Source organism: Balaenoptera physalus (genome assembly GCF_965194825.1).
Source record: "Balaenoptera physalus genome assembly, chromosome: 1".
Lineage (NCBI taxonomy): Eukaryota > Metazoa > Chordata > Mammalia > Artiodactyla > Balaenopteridae > Balaenoptera > Balaenoptera physalus.
Window position 1 is genome coordinate 154,617,834 of NC_138882.1, and position 17,437 is coordinate 154,635,270.

The 17,437-nt window shown below is 45.8% G+C and overlaps 1 protein-coding gene across 8 annotated transcripts in view; it reads right to left on the reverse strand.

Annotated features, from left to right (window-relative positions):
- The window catches only part of ELAVL4 (ELAV like RNA binding protein 4), a 148,550-nt gene that overhangs the window by 13,391 nt on the left and 117,722 nt on the right, over nucleotides 1-17,437 (reverse strand). For all 8 annotated transcript variants that reach the window (XM_082430428.1, XM_082430431.1, XM_082430430.1 and 5 more), the window contains exons 4-5: nucleotides 3,586-3,739; nucleotides 1,427-1,652 (exon numbers count right to left, since the gene is read on the reverse strand). In XM_082430428.1, coding sequence (XP_082286554.1) covers nucleotides 1,427-1,652; nucleotides 3,586-3,739 — 380 coding nt within the window. The remainder of the gene's footprint in view (nucleotides 1-1,426; nucleotides 1,653-3,585; nucleotides 3,740-17,437) is intronic.

Consider the following 17,437-nt stretch of genomic DNA (forward strand, 5'->3'; position numbering starts at 1 on the left):
CCCCCCACCTCTCAGAACATTTGTGAGGATTTTATTTCACGTTGTGCTGTGAAAATTTTTAAAAAGGGGTGGCATCTTAAGTTGTTCACCTTTTACTGTAATGAAATTTATGAATAAAGGTCCCTGCTCCAGATTAACAATATAAGCACATACATCATGCATATCAGAATGGATCTTTTCTCTTAGCCTGGCTACTTTAACTAAATCTTCTTACCACACACATTTTTTTCTTTTTGGTGTGGGGGGAAGTTTGAGGGTTCACATTTTTAAAAAATTAGCTCACTATTTACAACCTGAAAGCACCGCCCAGCAAACTGCCATTTTGTTATAATCTCCTTCACCTTCAGTATCTTACTTGGGGATAAGTTATTCACATCATGGGGCAGTAGTAACCATAGTTTCCACCATTAGAAGCCTGCTGGAAAGGTTTTTTACATAAATACTGCATGTACTCTCACCCAAAATAAAAATTAGATGACTTGGACTCTTCATGAAATCATTAACCATTTCATGTTCGGGGGGCATGGGAGTACACTCCAGAGGCTGATTTTTCTCCTCATTGTGGCTAGATGGAAGGGCCTACTATCTTCCCATGTGATGTTTGAAAAAGAGAAAGACCTTTTCATTAAAGGGAAGTTGGGACATGGGTGGAAAAAATAATTTTTAGAATTATTATGGGTAGGTCAAGAATATTCTTATCTCTTGCATAACAGAGGTCGGACTGCCTACATGGTCAAGGTTGGACTGCCTACATGGTCAAGGTTGGACTGCCTACATGGAGAGAAATCTGCCTTTCAGAAATGTCCCAGGAGAAGGGGAATGCCCCGTTGCACCTGGAGCTTCCTGGGGGTTGGGTACCCAGAGGAAACACTAATAAGGCTTGGACACAGTCTTCCTCCTTGTCTTCCCGGAGTCTGCTGACAATGTCAGAGTAAAGGTAACACAGAAGAGAGGATCCCCTCTACCCCCACCAACCCAACAGAGTTACCGGCAGAGGAAGGAGGAGGGCAGACCAAACCATTCCCTCTGGCAAGGATGTGCCTCCTGGGCTGCTCTTTTCTTTGACTTTACTAAAAGCCACTGCCTTAGCTTTGTCTAAACTGCTGAATGTGGTCACTTATCTGTGATTAACTCTTGTTGAAACTGAACCTTCTTATTTGGTTAAAAGTGCAGAAATTTTGATTCAATCAAAGAATCTGAAGATTAATCACGGTCACAGCGGTAGTTTGAAAGGGGCCTTAGAAAAAGCATCTGGTCCAATCATCAACATTTTACAGCAGTGGAAACTGAGATTTGGGGGCAATTTCCCACAGTGATTCCTAGAGGCATAGGTTCTCACCCCGCCCCATGCTTCAGGGCCGTGGGCTTCCCTGGCTCTTGTCCAGCACTCGTGTAGCAGGGCTCTCTCCCCCATGGGCACGCCTACCTGAACCTCTGAGCCTGGTGGTGGAGTGGGCCGGGGTAGCGCCGGTTGGGGGACTGGTAGAGCTGGGAGAGCAGGGCCTGGCTGGACTTCTGGCTGGGGTTGTTGGCAAACTTCACAGTAATCGGTTCCGTAGCACCACTGGGCTTCTGGCCATTCAGCCCTTTGATTGCTTCTTCTGCCTCAATCCTCTTATCAAACCGGATAAATCCCACCCCTCTGGACACTCCTGGGGAAAGAGAAAGAGCCTTGATAAAGAGTGAACAAACCAAACTGGTAAACATCTCCAGGAAGAGATGCGCTGGGTCCCATGGATTTCCCTGGGGAGTCAGCCCACCTGCGGGGCCAGGGCTGAGCCTGGCTTCCTGAATCCTTCTCACCCATCAAAGTGCACCTGCCTGCATTTCTGCCATCATGGCCCTGGACAGTGACCCCCCACCCACAGAACACAGGCAGCTTTCTCATCTGTCCCTTCCAGGCCCCCCCGCCACCCTGCTCAGTCCTCAGGTCTCCCTTCAGTTGCTGTAACTGATCACCCACTGTCCAGTTCCTAGTCCTCCAATGTGTCCACCACACCTGGCAACTAAATAATCTATTTGAAAAGCAAACTCTGACCATAGTATACCTTTTTAAAACATCTTTTATACTTTTTCTGCACCTTTTCAATTTTTTACCTTGTGCATGGTACCTATTCCTCATTGCTCCCCACTCCAAACACCGAAAAACAAATGAACAAAACCCACAAAAAAACCCTTCCATAGCTCCATGCTGCATACAGATGAATTCCGGACTTCTGGGCGTGGCATTTAATGCCCTTGATGATCTGGCCCCAACCCCCTGTTGAACCTCACGTCAGCCATGCTGAACTGCCAGATATTCCTTGAACAGGTTATGTTCTTCCTCAACTCCATGCCTTAGGGTATGTCCTATCCACCTATTCTACAGGATTCATCCTATCCACCCAGCATGCTCTGTCCCTCCTTCTTGCCAGATAACTGCAAGTCATCCTCCAAAACTCTGGTCAAACATCACCTCCTTGATGGAAACTTCCTTCCCAACAGTGCCCACCAGGCACAGCACGCCTTCTCCTGAGCTCTCGTTGGGCAATGGACAGCCCTAGCAGGTACTCATCACACTGGAGTCTTGTACGGGCAGGACTGTGCCACCTTCATCCCTGGTCGCTGGTGTCCCTCTGCGCAGCGTCTGGGGCAGAGCTGCCTTCAGTGAGGGTTTGTTGCAATAGTCAAATGATAAACACATGCTAAATGGCTCCCAGGGGGTGTTTTAAATTAGAGTAGGTGAAAACCTTCTGTCATCAAAAATGCAGCCTGGGGGTAAGTGGGGGGAGGGATAAATTGGAAGATTGGGATTGACACATACACACTACTATATGTAGTACAGATAACTAATAAGGACCTACTGTATAGCACAGGGAACTCTACTCAATACTCTGTAATGGCCTATATGGGAAGAGAATCTAAAAAAGGGTGGATATACGTATTTGTATAACAGATTCACTTTGCTGTACACCTGAAACTAACACAACATTGTAGATCAATTATACTCCAATTAAAAAAAAAAAATGCAACCTGGGTGCCTTTCTTACTGACAGGTGGTGGTGGCGGTTGCTTTTCTTTATGATGGCCAAAGTATCACAGCACCAGATCCTGGGTTATCCCTGCACTGCTACTAACTAACTGGACAGAAGTCACATGCCCCGCTTTGGACCTCTGTTTCCTCATGTGTGAAATGAGGCAGTTTGAGGTTGCCTCTAACTTTACAATGCTATCATTGGAGCCAGAGCTATACATATAGGCTCTTTTCACATACAAAAGTAATGTTATTTGGTTGAGGGTTGAAAGAGACTTTGAAGGTCATTCAGCCCCACTCCCAGCCTGATGGCTGAATCCTCTTTACAACTCTGCCAAGTAGTTTAGCTGCTGCTGGAACAATTCCCACGATGGAGATCTCCTACTTCCCAAGATGGCCCATTTTAAATTTCGGCAGTTGATTGATAAAAAGTCTTTCTCTTAGGTCAAAAATCTGTTTACTCATGACCCGTATCCTTTTCCCCAAGTAACCACTACCTCTCCGCTCCCATGGGTCACAAGGCACTGGCTGGTGGCACTGAGACACAAAATAACGACAAAAAAATACTTAACCTGTGACTTGATCCACCAGGATTCGTGAGGTGATGATACGGCCATATTGTGAGAAAAGCTGTTCCAGTTCCTTCTGGGTCATGGTTTTGGGAAGGCCGCTAACATAGAGGTTAGCATCCCTGATTGAGGCAGAGCTTGGACGCGCGTATGAGACCTAGGAAAAGGCAAGAGGTGCTAAATCCATCACAGGCAACACCCTCTGAGTAGAGACTGAGTCGACAAATGAGATGACAGCCCCACGTCTGTCATTCTAACTCACAGTGTCAGTTCAAATAACTCTGTAGTTCAGATTTTTAGCTACTTTTGTAATAGTAATGAGAACCAGGAGAACAGCAATAGAGGAACAAAAGGAGAGTTGGTGATAAAACAAATGCACAGATAAGGGTCTCTAAGTGCAGAACAAAATAGCTACTGTATGGCAGCTGTTAAATGCAGAACTACCCACGCATGGAGTTCTGAAGATGTACCTCCTGGATGTGGGTGTATAGATGATTTACTGTATCCAACACATAATAATCTTTGAAAAAACCAAAAAAAACCCCATGAAATTCTGCTCTGCAGATTTCTTTCCTTGCCAACCCCACCCCACCCCCATCCCCTTCTTGAACACATAAAAGAGATCAGGTTCTCTGCAAGATTTTTTTATGTCCCATCCTTTGCGTTGTTCCAATCTGTTCCCACAAGGTCTGCTCTCGCTGAATGACAAAGTGCTGGTGAAATGGGGCTGAATGAACATCTGCTTGCGAAACTGGATATGTGACCTTGTCATAACATCTGCAAGAACCAGTTGCCTTCTAACTTTGAGGCGGAGCAGATGAAACCACAATAAAAAAAAATGAGGGCAGGATGGAAAGGAGGGAGGGAGAGGGCAGTGGAGAGAGAAGTGAGCCTCACCGATGGTTATAATAAGTTCGACTTTGTAAATTTGTCCTCCCGGATCTCTCAACTGCTTTTTTTTTTCCCCAAAAAGCTAACACAGAAGTGTAAACAGATCTGAAATTCCATCTGCAAGAAGCCAAATCTGTAGCAGTACACATAAGCAAAGCAAACCCCAGCAGTCATTAATTTTAGACTTTCATTTACTTATTTATTTATTTTTTAAGAAAACAACATCAGACATTTGAAATATAATTTACAGCTAGTCTAACAAAAGCACTTTCCTGCTAAAGCTATTTCTGGGGCGGTTATGGCTCAGAATAGATGATGAAAACAGTCATTTCAGAGCGCATCTGACAATGTTGGACAGGAAGGGACCTATATGCCTTATTAGCATTTTTTAGTTTTATTTAATTTGTATAACCAATTCACAGGACCTGCTAAGACTATAGGGGTGAGTGAGTGAGTATGTGTGTGTGTCTGTGTGCTCTGCATACACAAAAGCATGTTTGCAAAAGGAATTATACATGTTAAACTGGACTTTTGGCATTAGGAACTAAACCTCCAGCAGGGAAGGAGACCTTGCATCTGAGAATGGGTCTAGCAGCGGATCACGCAAAGAGGCGTGAAGGATGAGCAGACCCCCTCACCCATGGCACTCTCTCCCTTTCCATGCTGAGATGCCAGGTCCCTTTCTGGGTTCCACACCTAAAAATAGATGTTGACTCAACAGATAAAATGATGTGAGTGACTTATCTGCCTTGCTGGCCTCCTCCTGCCGATGGAGCAAGGCAGCCAGTCTGAGCATTTACCTCTTCTAGAAACTCATGGGTGGCCTCTGTAGGCTCCTTCCCAGCACATGGATGACATGCACAGAGGCCATTTCATGGAGGGTCCCTGTGTGTATATCTGGGGGTGGGGACTGAAGGACCAAGAATCCCATGTGACTGCCAGGACAGGGCATCACTCTACACAAGGTCCTCCTACCCCTGTCCTTTCAGGTTATAACTTAGCAGAAGTATTTTTTAGGCATGAGGAGGGAGCGGTAGGGAGAAGGAAATAAAAACATCACAGTGATATGTCTATGGTAATGAGGGTCACCCTTGTCTCACCCCTGCCAATTACTGACAAATTAATTATCTGAATGATCTTCATGCTCCCCCAAAACATACCTTCCCACCTCTATGCTTTTGTTCATAGGGAATATTTTTCCACCTACTTCCTCAGGTCCTAATGCCACTCTTTTTAAGACCCAGATCAAATGCCACCTTCTCTAGACAGCTTTTCCCTAATCTTACCTCCTCCTAAAAATCCCCCTCGAAGTGCTCTCGATGAACCGCACCCATGGTACTTAAGCCATCTGACCTTGATTTTCCATCTCTCTATCTAGTCTGCTGATCTCCTTGAGGTCATGGGTTGTGTATGTGTGTCTTATTCATCTCTGTGGTTCTAGCTCCCAACACAGAGCCTGATACTCGCAGGGTGCTTAACACCCGCTGAAAGAGTGAATGAACACCCACGGATCATAATGAATGACTTGGGTATTAATGGCTCTTTGGGTTAATTGCAGCTTGGATTCCTCCACTTAAGGGGATCGCTGAGAGTTAAGCATTCTGTGTTTTCCTACTGAGTCATAGCTGTGTTTTCCTACTAAGTTAAGAGCTAAGAGACATGTTTCCCATTCTCCAGTATCTGGGGTTGGAAGGACTGAATCTTGTTCGAGAACTAGATTTAGAGGCCTCTCTTAGCAAGCATTTTCTGAGGATCTACTATGAGCCAGGCATCGTGCTGTATGCTGGGGATACACAACAAGCAAGAACAGGCGTGGTCTCTTGCCCTAAAGGACTTCCAAGTCCAACAGGGGCAACAGACAACACACAGCAGGTAGTCAATAAATAAGCTGAATGGAAGAATGGTGCATATATGGACCAATTATCATAATGCCGCAAGATGTGTGCCATTCCAGGGCTGCGTATGTGGGGCTGGAACATAGAGAAGGGGAGGCTAGTCTCCCTTTTAATTAAGGGTTAAAAGGGCCAGGAAGGAGACAGAGCTGAGGTGAGACTGGTGGTGAGGCAGGTCGTATCACAGTGTGTGGTGGGGTCAGGGAGCCGTGGCCTGATGATAGCCCTCCTCTGTTGTGAGGACAAAAGAGATGACGAAGGTCAAGGGCTTAGTGCAGTGCCTGCCTGGCGCCCAATAAATGCACAATGGGTAGTAATGACCTTGATCCCCTTATTTTTGGGCAGCTAGAGCTGGGGTACAGGGGAGAGCAGGCTGGGGACAGATCTGCTAGGGAAAAGGAGCTGGCACTGGAAAGTCAATGACAGAACCAAAACCATTTCCCCAAAAGAGGATTCTGACAGAGGCAGAATCTCAGCGAGGGAGTTTTACTGTGACAGACCCCAGTCACTGAGCAGTGACACATCCCTAGGGTGAACAGCACCTCAATCATTCACCAAGCCTAAATCCCGCTTAGTTTTTCTCCTGTATTTGGAAACTTAGGTCTATTGTACTCTTAGTTCCCTGTCTAGGAAACCTGCAGAAGTGGGAGTGGGCGAAAAACAACACGAAAAGGATCTTCCCACATTCAACATCCAAATGCTTGCCCTAGTATCGAAACTTTTCAAGTTTCTTCATACATTTATTAAACCCTAACTGAGTGACTACAGGTGTCAGGCCCTTTGTTAGGCTGAAACATTTCTAAAACAATCGCTGACTTTTAGCCCCTCCAGAGAGTCCGCCATTGCTGGCTTATTAACCCCGCTAGAGCCCGAGGCTTCCAACGCTGGAGAAAGTGCCCTAAAGAACCCTGTGCCTCAGACCATCAGGATCCTGCTCACTTCTTTCATCCAGAACCTCTGAAAACAAGACTGGTATTTCTACGCCCGCACCAATCTTGCTCTGGACCTCAGGAGCTGGAGTGAGGAGATGACCCCTTTCTCTCTGGGTAAGGGTGGCCCAAAGGCAGGTGACTGTACAAATGATCTTGATGGAAGATTTGCAGTCACTCCAAACTCCTTATCCCTCCCCATCCCTGCAGGCTCACAGTAACCCCTACTCTCCGCAAGACTGACAGTACAGCACGGAGCTTATGAGACATGGGCCGGCTCCAGTACTCACTACCTTTGTGACCTTGGGCAAGTAATTTGATCTCGATAAGTCTGTTTCTTTATTGGTAAAAACGGGGAACAATTCTCCTTTGATGGGTTATTGTAAAGAATTAAGACGACAGACTTAATGTGTCTAGCACATACCTAGAGTTTAGTATCAACTTGGTAAATATTATTATGTGATGCCTCAGACAGGCTTTTGTGGGTCAGTCTGGGACTAGCCCCCATTGGGACACGCCTTCCAATTTTACCCCACAAGCAAACATCCGGAACACTACCAGTAAGCGCCTACAAAGCACTGCCCTCCTCCATCGGGCGGGTGGGGGTCTGGATCATCCTTTACCACTTCGCAGCCATTAACTTCCTTTAGCACATTGCTACAGATTCCACTGCCTCACATCCACAAAGTACTTTCCACTTTCCAAAATGACTTCACAAGGCTGCTCTCTGCGGTAAGGCAGGCACTGTCATTCATCACAGATGGGGCAGCAGGACCAGGGCTGGGGCTGCCCCTTGCGACACAGCACTCACAGGTTCCTTCACCGGCTCACAGCCAGGGCTTGGCAGGGTGGGAGGAACAGCACGGCCTGGGGAAAAGCTTTCCTGAGTCATCGGGCAACACCTTGGTCCTTGTCTGACCCGCCATGGTACAGAAAAAGAGAACAGTTGGAAAGCATGATAAAGACATGATCTTGGGTGCTACGAGGAGGGTAAGATGAGAGGAAAGGGGCTTCTTGAGGAAAACACTGGTATTAGAAGATGAGAGTTCATTCATTCCTCCCCTTCTTGAACACTTACTGTGTGCCAGGCCCTGTGCTGGGAGAGTTTCTGCTTTAAGGGTTCCACAGTCTGGTGAGGGAAGTAATCAGACAAGTGGAGAGTGTAATACAGAGGGCTGCTCCTGACAGGGGGAGACTCGTTTCCCACGCCCGGCGTTTCCTCCCATGCGGAGGATATGCCCCCTGGAGTAACAGTCCAGGCCTCTTGGTACCCCTGCAGCCCCTCTTCTCTGGGGAAGTGGAGCAGTGGCTCTGAATAGGCTTCAACAAGGGGGATGAGCATGTGGGCCTCAGACTCCGCCTGCTTCCTCCCTCCCGGGAGCCAGATGCCAGCCGGAAGCCCACTTTCTACTCCAGGCTCTAAGTTCTATGGGAGCCGCCTATGCTCTCCTGCGGGGAGGCCTATGGGGTCCAGAGCACCTGTGACACAGTATGTCAATCTGTCAAAGTGTGGAGTTCCATGTTAGGAAGCCCATTGTGTCCACGGAATCCATTTGGGCCTTAATCATTAATAAAGAACTTAGGATTCCATAAGTTTTTCTCTTTTTGTCTTATCTCTCAATTGGTTAAAAACGTGGATGTACAAAACAGGGGTGTCATTTGTTGGGCCCTTTTGAATTACAAGGATCTCTACCATTAACCGGATGTTTTCATGAGCTAGGCATTCTATTCACAAAACTGCTAATCTCCACAACCATAATTCATGGTAAGGGGAAATAAGGGTGACAGGTGACGCTGGTGATCTCAGCAGAAAGCATTATCCTTGAAATCTGTTTCACTGAAACTTGATGTTGGAAGTGACCTCAAAAGTTCAGGGCAGGATGTAAGACAGCTGGCCAACCACCTTACACATTTCCAAAGACAGGAAGCTCACTACCTTACGAGGCATCCTACACCATCACTGGCCATCACTGATTATTGGAAAGTTCTTCCTTCTGCTGAGTTCAAACCTGTCTCCCCCGTAGCTTCCAACCTTCTCCTGTTTCTATTCTGGCTCCACACACTAGGAGCGTCCTTCCTCAACACCCCTTATCTTGTGGGTCTCACTGATAGGTGATAGAGCATCAGGCAACTGTATTTTGAGGCAGGTCACTCCAAGGAGTTTCTCATTTATGTTACTTTAACTGAAATGGAGCGTCTATTCTGGAATGGAGACAGGGGTTAAGAGCAAGCGTTTTGGGGTTAGAGAGATGCAGATTTAAATCCTCATCACTTACTAGCTATAAATGGTAAGGCTTGAGGTAAGTCACTTACACTTTCTGAGCTATATCACTTGAATAACCTAGTTTAGAAGCTTTCTAATAGAGCTATTAGAGCGTTAAACAAGCTAATGCATATACGATCCTTAGGCACTATGCCCGGCGCACAGTAAGTGCTCAATAAATAGTGGCTTGGATACAATTGTTGTGTACTTAGGCCTTATGCCAGACACTGGGGGTACAAAGATGAATACAACAGTCCCTGACACGTAGGACTCTTAGTCTAGCAGAGGAGACACACTCCTTTCAGAAGATCAGGCTGCAGATTTTCCCCAGTCTGTTGTAGCACCCCGTACTCTCTGAGTGAGCAGAAACTCCCTAGAGCAAACAGATCCCTGGGGACAGACATTCCACAGAGACCAGGAGGATGGCAGCAGAGAACAGACTCTGGAGCTTCCAGGGCCTTCTAGGAGCACACCCTCCCTGGGACTTCTGATCCCACCACCAGGAGCTGGGAAAGAAGAAGGAAGCCAGCTGGCTCCTAGAAACAAGAGTTTTGATTGTGAGGATCAGCTTACCCCTGTGTCTGTGGCTGCAGCCCTGCCCACAGGCAGGACAGGTGTCTGCTTACGTGGCCCCACTCCTCAAACTTCCCCCACCCACCACCTGATATACGATCTATGACTGACATGATATTCTTTTATCTTGAGAAACCTGATGGTAATGTTTCTAATGAGTTCTGATTGTGCTACTTCTTGCTGCTCAAGACCTTCAGTGTTCCTCCAGCACCTGTGATGGAAGCTCAAATCCCTTACCTGAGCATCCAGGGCCCTCTGGGGTCTGGCCCAGCCTCTCATCTCCTGCTCACCTCTCTAAGCACCCTATGCCTCAATTCAAATAAAATGTCTCTGGTTCTTACTGTCTGTTCATCCTCGTGGCAAAATGAACTCCTGCCCATCCTTCCAGGCCCAGCCTGAATGCCACCTCCTCCATGCAGCCCAGACACAAATGACTGCTCTCTCCTCGGACTCTACAGATGATACACATTTCAGTGGCAGCAGCTATCACACCCTGCCTCCCATCACAGCCACCTGTGCTAACACCACATCTGCCCAAATAGTCTGAGCATTCTAGCGGTCTCTGCAGACCCTCTGTGGCATCTAGTCTCAAAGCCTTACGTAGGGCAGGAGCACACATTCTCTGAATTGAAACAAAATGTGTAATATACTGTATGTAATGCATTTTAGCTCCTTTCCCAGGCACTGACTCTGATGTGGAGAAGGAGCTAGAGGGAACCACAGATTTGAAGCGTATCCAAGAATATCATGAGAGTACTTCTGGCACAGAGTAGGCTGGATAAATAATTCTTTTAAAAAATGGTGTGGTGATAGAATTCGTGTGCCTTAAAACTTCTTTTAAAAAGTCCATCTAATTATCAAGGGGGATTATTGGTACGAGGACCTTGCTGTCTGTCTAGTGACTCCCAGAAGGGAGAGATGTGCTAAAGGTTTTATGGCCTGGTTAGCGGAAGAGCTGGTCTCAGACTCAGGGTTTAAGACACCGAGTCTCCTCACTAAACTTCAACTCCTGAATCTTGCTATACTGGTAAGACTGCTGTGGCCACTTGGAAGCTCCACGATACTTTCCACTATACAAAGTAAGACTTAGATTCGTTCTTTATGTATCTCTGAAACATGTAGATGGGAAAAAGTCTTCCCCTCTCCCCATGTAATTTTTACCTTAGGGGTAACCCTATTCACTATCATCTTCATGCTGGGGAGCATTACTCAAGCAATCCACTATAAGCCAGGATTACCTATAAGTGAGATATTATTAGTTCCATTTTCCAGACGACAAACTCTGGCTCAGTGAGGTCAAGTACTTGTCCAAGGTCACACAGCTGAACTAAGACAAAGCTGGATATGACTAAGTTCTGGGATCTTTCCACTATGCCAGGCTATCGTGGACAGTGAAATAGAAGCCGTGTACTTGGCACAAACTGCTACTTTCCCTGGAAAGTTACCAAGCTGGAGAGATCACGCTATAATATTTTATTAGTTAGACTTAAAGTTGGAAGGAACCATTCTGTAGATGAGGAAATAAGTCCAGAGAAATCAACTAAGTTGTCCAAGGTCATCCTAGTAGTTTCTAACGGAGCTGGACCGGACTCTCCATCTGAACTCAGAGCTCTTTTGAGTGGACAGCAAGGGGGAAGGGGAGAGGGATGTGGCTCTATGACCTTTGACAGACCAGCTGATCTGCTCTGGGGCTTCATGGTAACCATGGAGAAGTGATCCTTTATTCCCCAGGGCCGCTGATGTTCTAGGCCAGCATTGTCCAACAGAACTTTCTGGGATCAAGAAAACATTCTAGATCTGTGCTGTCCAACATGGTAGCCACCAGCTACAGGTGGCTATTGAGTACTTCAAACATGCCTAGTGTGACTGAGGAACTGAACTTTTCATTTAATTTTAATTATTTTAAACTCAGATGTAAATAGCCCTATATGGCTAGTGGCTAGTAGACAGAACAGCTCAAGGCCCAGGAACAACACAAAATTATAGCATCTCAGAGCTAGAAGGAACCTTTAGAATCATTTAGTTAGACTCCAGTCTGGTATAGGAATCCCTCTAAGTCACCCCTAATGACTCCATTTGCATGTGTCTGACAATCAGGGACTCACTACCACCCAAGGCAAATGATAGACACATAGATTCTCTTTCCAGATTCTTGACATATAGGATGGAGCTTCAGAGTCACTTTTTTTTCCTCTAGAGAATGGAAAAGCAACCATTGTGGAGTGAATATGTGAGTGCAGCACCGTTTGGCCATCTTCCTCATTTGCCTCTGGACAACCCTTAGAGCATCTGGTCTTTTCAAAACGTGGAGCTGAGAAATGGACAAAAGACACCAGGGATGGGTTGACCAGAGTGGACAAGAAAGGACCACTGTTTCCTGGGATCTGGAGTCCACAATTCTCCTAAGACACCTGGGGTGTGCTGAATTTTTTTTTAAGCAGCTCACGACACACTGTGGGATCTTTTACACTTGTAAACAGCTAAAGCCCCCAAGCCTCATTCCACACACTTCTGAAAACTTAAGTGTCCTTGTAACCTGCGCCTGCCCAACTTTCTTTTGTAACCCATACACAGGACACTGTGGATGACCTTTAAGATACTGGGAACATAAGAGCCTCACTGGGCAGAGAGTAAGGGAACTGTATTTCCATCTCTCAAACTCCTACACCTGTATCTGAAATTAATTAATCACTCAACGGAAGTTAACAGGGCGCTAGGAAGCAAAGCAGCCAAACGGAATGTGTCACAGGAGAGAAAGTGCCTGGTACAACTGGGGTAGACGGGTCTCCCGTTTCCACTGGTGTTGTGACCCCCTCTCTTCACTCCTCGGGGATTCAGTGATCCAGTCGCCCCTGCTGACCTTGGCAGGGAAGCACTTCCACACCGGCTCTGACTACAGCCATAATGGGGGAGGAGAGAAAATGCCTTTTTATTATTAATGAGACCGAGGGAGGTAGTCTATCATTTCTGGGTGGGGTGATATCTGCCAGCAGAAAATGATCTGCTAACTCTCCGGGAAGCATTAAGAGCAGTGATAGGAGAAATAATTGCTTATGCCGAGAGCAAAGAAAAGATGCCTCAGCGGAATGGAGACCTTTAGCAAGGCAGGTGGATTGCGGGCGGGCGGAGGGAGGGAGGTAAGGCTCCCCGATGACCCCTGGCAAGAGAAAGAAGCAGGAGGGGCAAACTGGAAACTGCAAAACTCAAGTGTGGAAAGATCCCCTGGAGGCACCGTTAGTGCTATTAGAAGAATAACGCGAAAATGGCGAAATGGCTAAGCAACATCAGAGCAAGAGGCTGAAATAAAGGAGCTGCTCTCCTTCCCGGAGAAGCGAGGGTTTTTTCCCCTTCTGAAAAGCCTTCACTCACACACCTTCCCCTCCTCTAGCTCTGCTCCCTCTGGAACCAGGCTGTTGCCTCGCGATAAAGCTTCTTTTTTACTCTCTCACCTCCTCTCCTGACTGAGTGCCAACCCTCCTGGGTTCAGTCAGAGTGGCAGTTGCAGCTTTTTTGTCCCCTCATCCCGACCTAATCCTGAAATCACTCACACCTCCAGTTTGCACGAGAGCTGCGCTCTGGGAATGCTTTCTTTAAATTCATATTTTTATAATTTGAGTAATAGCTTAATGCAATGATTAGGAAAAGAAAAGCCACAACATCATTTGTAAATGTAATGCAATGAGAAAAGGAAGGAAAAATATAAAAACGTTAATAGCATGGAGCTGGGAACGGCTGACATTGCCTTCATTACATGATAATGAATTTTCCGAATTATTTATAAATAAGCCTGTTTTGCTTTTAAAATGAGTCAAAAAGCTCCTAATAGAGCTGAGGAAAACCAAAGTCTAAGACTGACAAAAACTTAGCACAGCAGCCTGCAAGCCGCTGGTTTCGTTCGTCAAACAACCTAAGTGACGCACCAGTGCCAGATGAACCTACTTGGAGCTTTACTTTGACCAGATCCCTCTCCTGCTCAAACCGTGCACAGCTCCCTACCCCGGCTCCTCTACCCCAATCAAGTGGGAACCCCTGCAGCCCTGTGGCAGTCCCCATCTCACTGCATTGGAGGTGCTCCTTTGCATGTTTGTGGCTCCCATGAGAGACGAGTTTCCAGAGGCAGAGCAGTGAACACTTCTCTAATTCCGCTCCTTAGACTCAGGTTAAAACCCAAACAGGTGTCCAACTACACCGAAAGGTTTAGGATTCTAAATCCTCAAATTCCATTTTGGATCACTTTTTACTGAAGGCTCTCAGTGTAACTTGTATATCAATCCAAACTTTTGGTAAACATATCTCTCTTTTGAAGCTACTACAGAACCATCTACTTTTCTTTATTCCTAATTAATGCAACACAGAGCTGGACTACTGCAACTGCATTCAACAGAGTGCTTCTTAGAAAGAGGCTGGAGTTCAGAAGCTGCTCTTGTAAATGCCCTGCAGAGGTTCAGGACTCGGATGGGCATCCACTGTGGGGTCCAGGAGTACTGGGAATCATCTTCCAGAATCCACAGCCATTTTGCTCAGTGCTTCTCAGCGTCTAAAGTGATCTCTGTTGGAGACAAACGGGCGGTGGGGTGGGGGGTTGGAAGCTAAACAGCACTTCCAAGGCCCTAAACAGGGCAAATAATCTCCACTGGGTTTATGGTTGAAATGCTGAGAAAAGACCCAATTTTGGGTCTTTGGCAGGCTAGTCAGTGTAAGCCCATGGTCCATACCCCATGCCTCTCTGACTCACATGGATGGAAGAATCTCCAGGGCACTGCCATCCCTAGGTCGCCAAAGTCCTAGGACCTAGCTCAGGGCCTGGAAAGCAGGGGTCTGAGAAGATACGATCTGAAGTCAGGTCTGTCTCCTGATTAATGGCAGAAGCCCCGAACCACAAGTCTGTTTACTGAAGAACCTGGAGGAGCCATGCGATTCATCTGTTTGCTTTTTATATATCTTCCCTCACCAGGGAGTATAACCCACGTGTGCACAGAGCCAAATACACACCCACACACTCACAGAACGCATGTGCTGCTGAGCAAGCAGGCAGTGAGACATTCCAACACTGACGACCTATTGCCAGTTATTTTTAAAACATTTTTTTCTTATTCCAAATCTCACTTACTCACTGTGTGATCCTGGATAAGTCCCTTAACCTCTCTGGGCCTCAGTTTCCTCAATTGTATAAAGGAGAGAATCACTATTTTAAGAATCAGAGCCGATGTGTGTAAAGCATCTAGCCCTAGGGAAGCTTCAAGGGTGAAATGTTATTAAACGTGCGTAGGGGTTAGAATACTGTTGGACACAGAGTAAATACTCAATATAAGGTATCATCACTATCATTATTATTATTATTTCCTTTCAAGGTCATGCTCACATATTAAGTAGCTCCTCTTCTGGAAGAATCTTTCACGGCACCTTTGGATGTTAACTCAGCTCAACTGCTGGCCACTTGTGTGCCTTCGGACAAGTCACTTCATCTCTGAGCCTAAACTCCAAGAGGGGTGGGAACCTGGCCACTTTCTCCCACTAAATAAGTTATAATCCAAAGAATAATTCCTCTGCAGTCATGGGTTTGCAAACATGTACTAGATGGTTCCAAGGAGATCTCTGTAATGCATGCTTCCAGTGAAGATACTTGTTTTTTGTCCCCAGATAGGCAAGTTATCTGCAGTCATCCACACTACTTAGAGGGGCTTATTTAATGAAGCACTCTCTTTCTCTGCTTTGATGCTGTGTCTACGCTAAGATTGTATTCTCCTTGAGGACAGGGGCCTGGTCTTGCCCTCCACGTGCCCTTAGTATTCACACACAGTCACATTACATCCCTCTTAATAAAGGGGAAACGAACATTTGTTAACAGGGAACCATCATTTGTGGGCACCTTCTACTAGCAGCCTAGTAATGAATCATTCACTTTCAAAATGCAAAATAGTGTTTGTGCATTTAAATTTGAGTTCAGAGGCTGCAAACTGCTTCTCCGTAAGTCATCTCTTAAGTTTTGTTTGGCTTGCCTACATAATGCTCTAAAAATTTTTGAGTTGGTTTTTAACCTTTAAAAATTGGGAGATTTGGCATAAAATATCTAGCTTTTGGTTTCTATTGAATAAGTGGAAGATCTGACAATGATCTGGGTTTAAATAATCAGTAGTAGCCGAAGAACAGCTGCCCTTTTTAGTGCTCTCCAGCTCACTATAGTCTCCACTACTCCCTCAGGGCTTTCTAGAACTATCCCTGAATCTAGCTGTTCATCATTAACCTTCAAAGTTTAGGAATTAACTCTTGGTTTGCCTGCATCTACGTTGTACGTTACATTTGAATTCGTGTGTTTTGCAGGAAGCAAAAGGAGGGACAGACTTGACCTAAGTTTGCAAACATGTACTACATGATTCTGAGGAGATCTCTATGATGCACGCTTCCAAAGAAGATACTTGTCTTATCCAGATAGGCAAGTTATCTTATTCCTTCATGGGAATAAGAGCAAAGAGATAAATCTCATGTCACTTATCAAAGCAAACTGAAGCAGAAGAAGTAAATAGTGGCCTGAAAGGCAGAAAAGTAATTTAAAAAAATTAATAAATGATGAGACTATTAACAGCGCACAAAAAGGGTTTGCTTTTTTCCTTCCCTTTAATATGATTTTTACCTGAAACACTGTGTCCCTTTAGGAAAGGGAAGAAAAGTTAATAAAGGAACCTATCACTCAAACTTAATTTTTAGTATGGCAAATAAACGCTTTAATGAAAGGGCTGAAATCCCCAGGTTTGCACATTAAATTTTCATTCATCGTAGAGAATGGAAATTATTGATTCAGCCGTGGCATCATGCATTTTGAATCGTACAGTGCCTCGGAAGCCCACGTTGCTGCTGGGTGCAAATGTGTTGGCAGCATTTTGATGCAGGGTGAGCACAGGGTGGGTGAGGGAGTGGGGAAAGGGATATAGAGATGGGAAGGAGGCTGACTGGTTCTTCACAGAAAGAAAATAATCAATGTTCCTTGTTTCTAAGATCCACTGAGACACAGCACTTCTTCTGATGGCATCATGGACCGGGGGGGTGCATTCTGAGATCAGAAAAGCCGGATCCACTCAGCCTTTTGGGAATCTCCGATTGCTTCAAGGAATACTTTATTTTAAAAAAGCAGAATGGATGGCTAAGAATTTGACCCTAAGCTCTTGGGGAGGTTTGGGTTTTAAGAAAACTGTAGAGGACAGAAAAGCATCTTTCTCAGTTCAAGATTAGGGAAGAGCATCAAGGAAAGAGCAAATGTCTGACATTCTAATGCTGAACTGGATAACACAGAAAAATCAATCAAACCCACA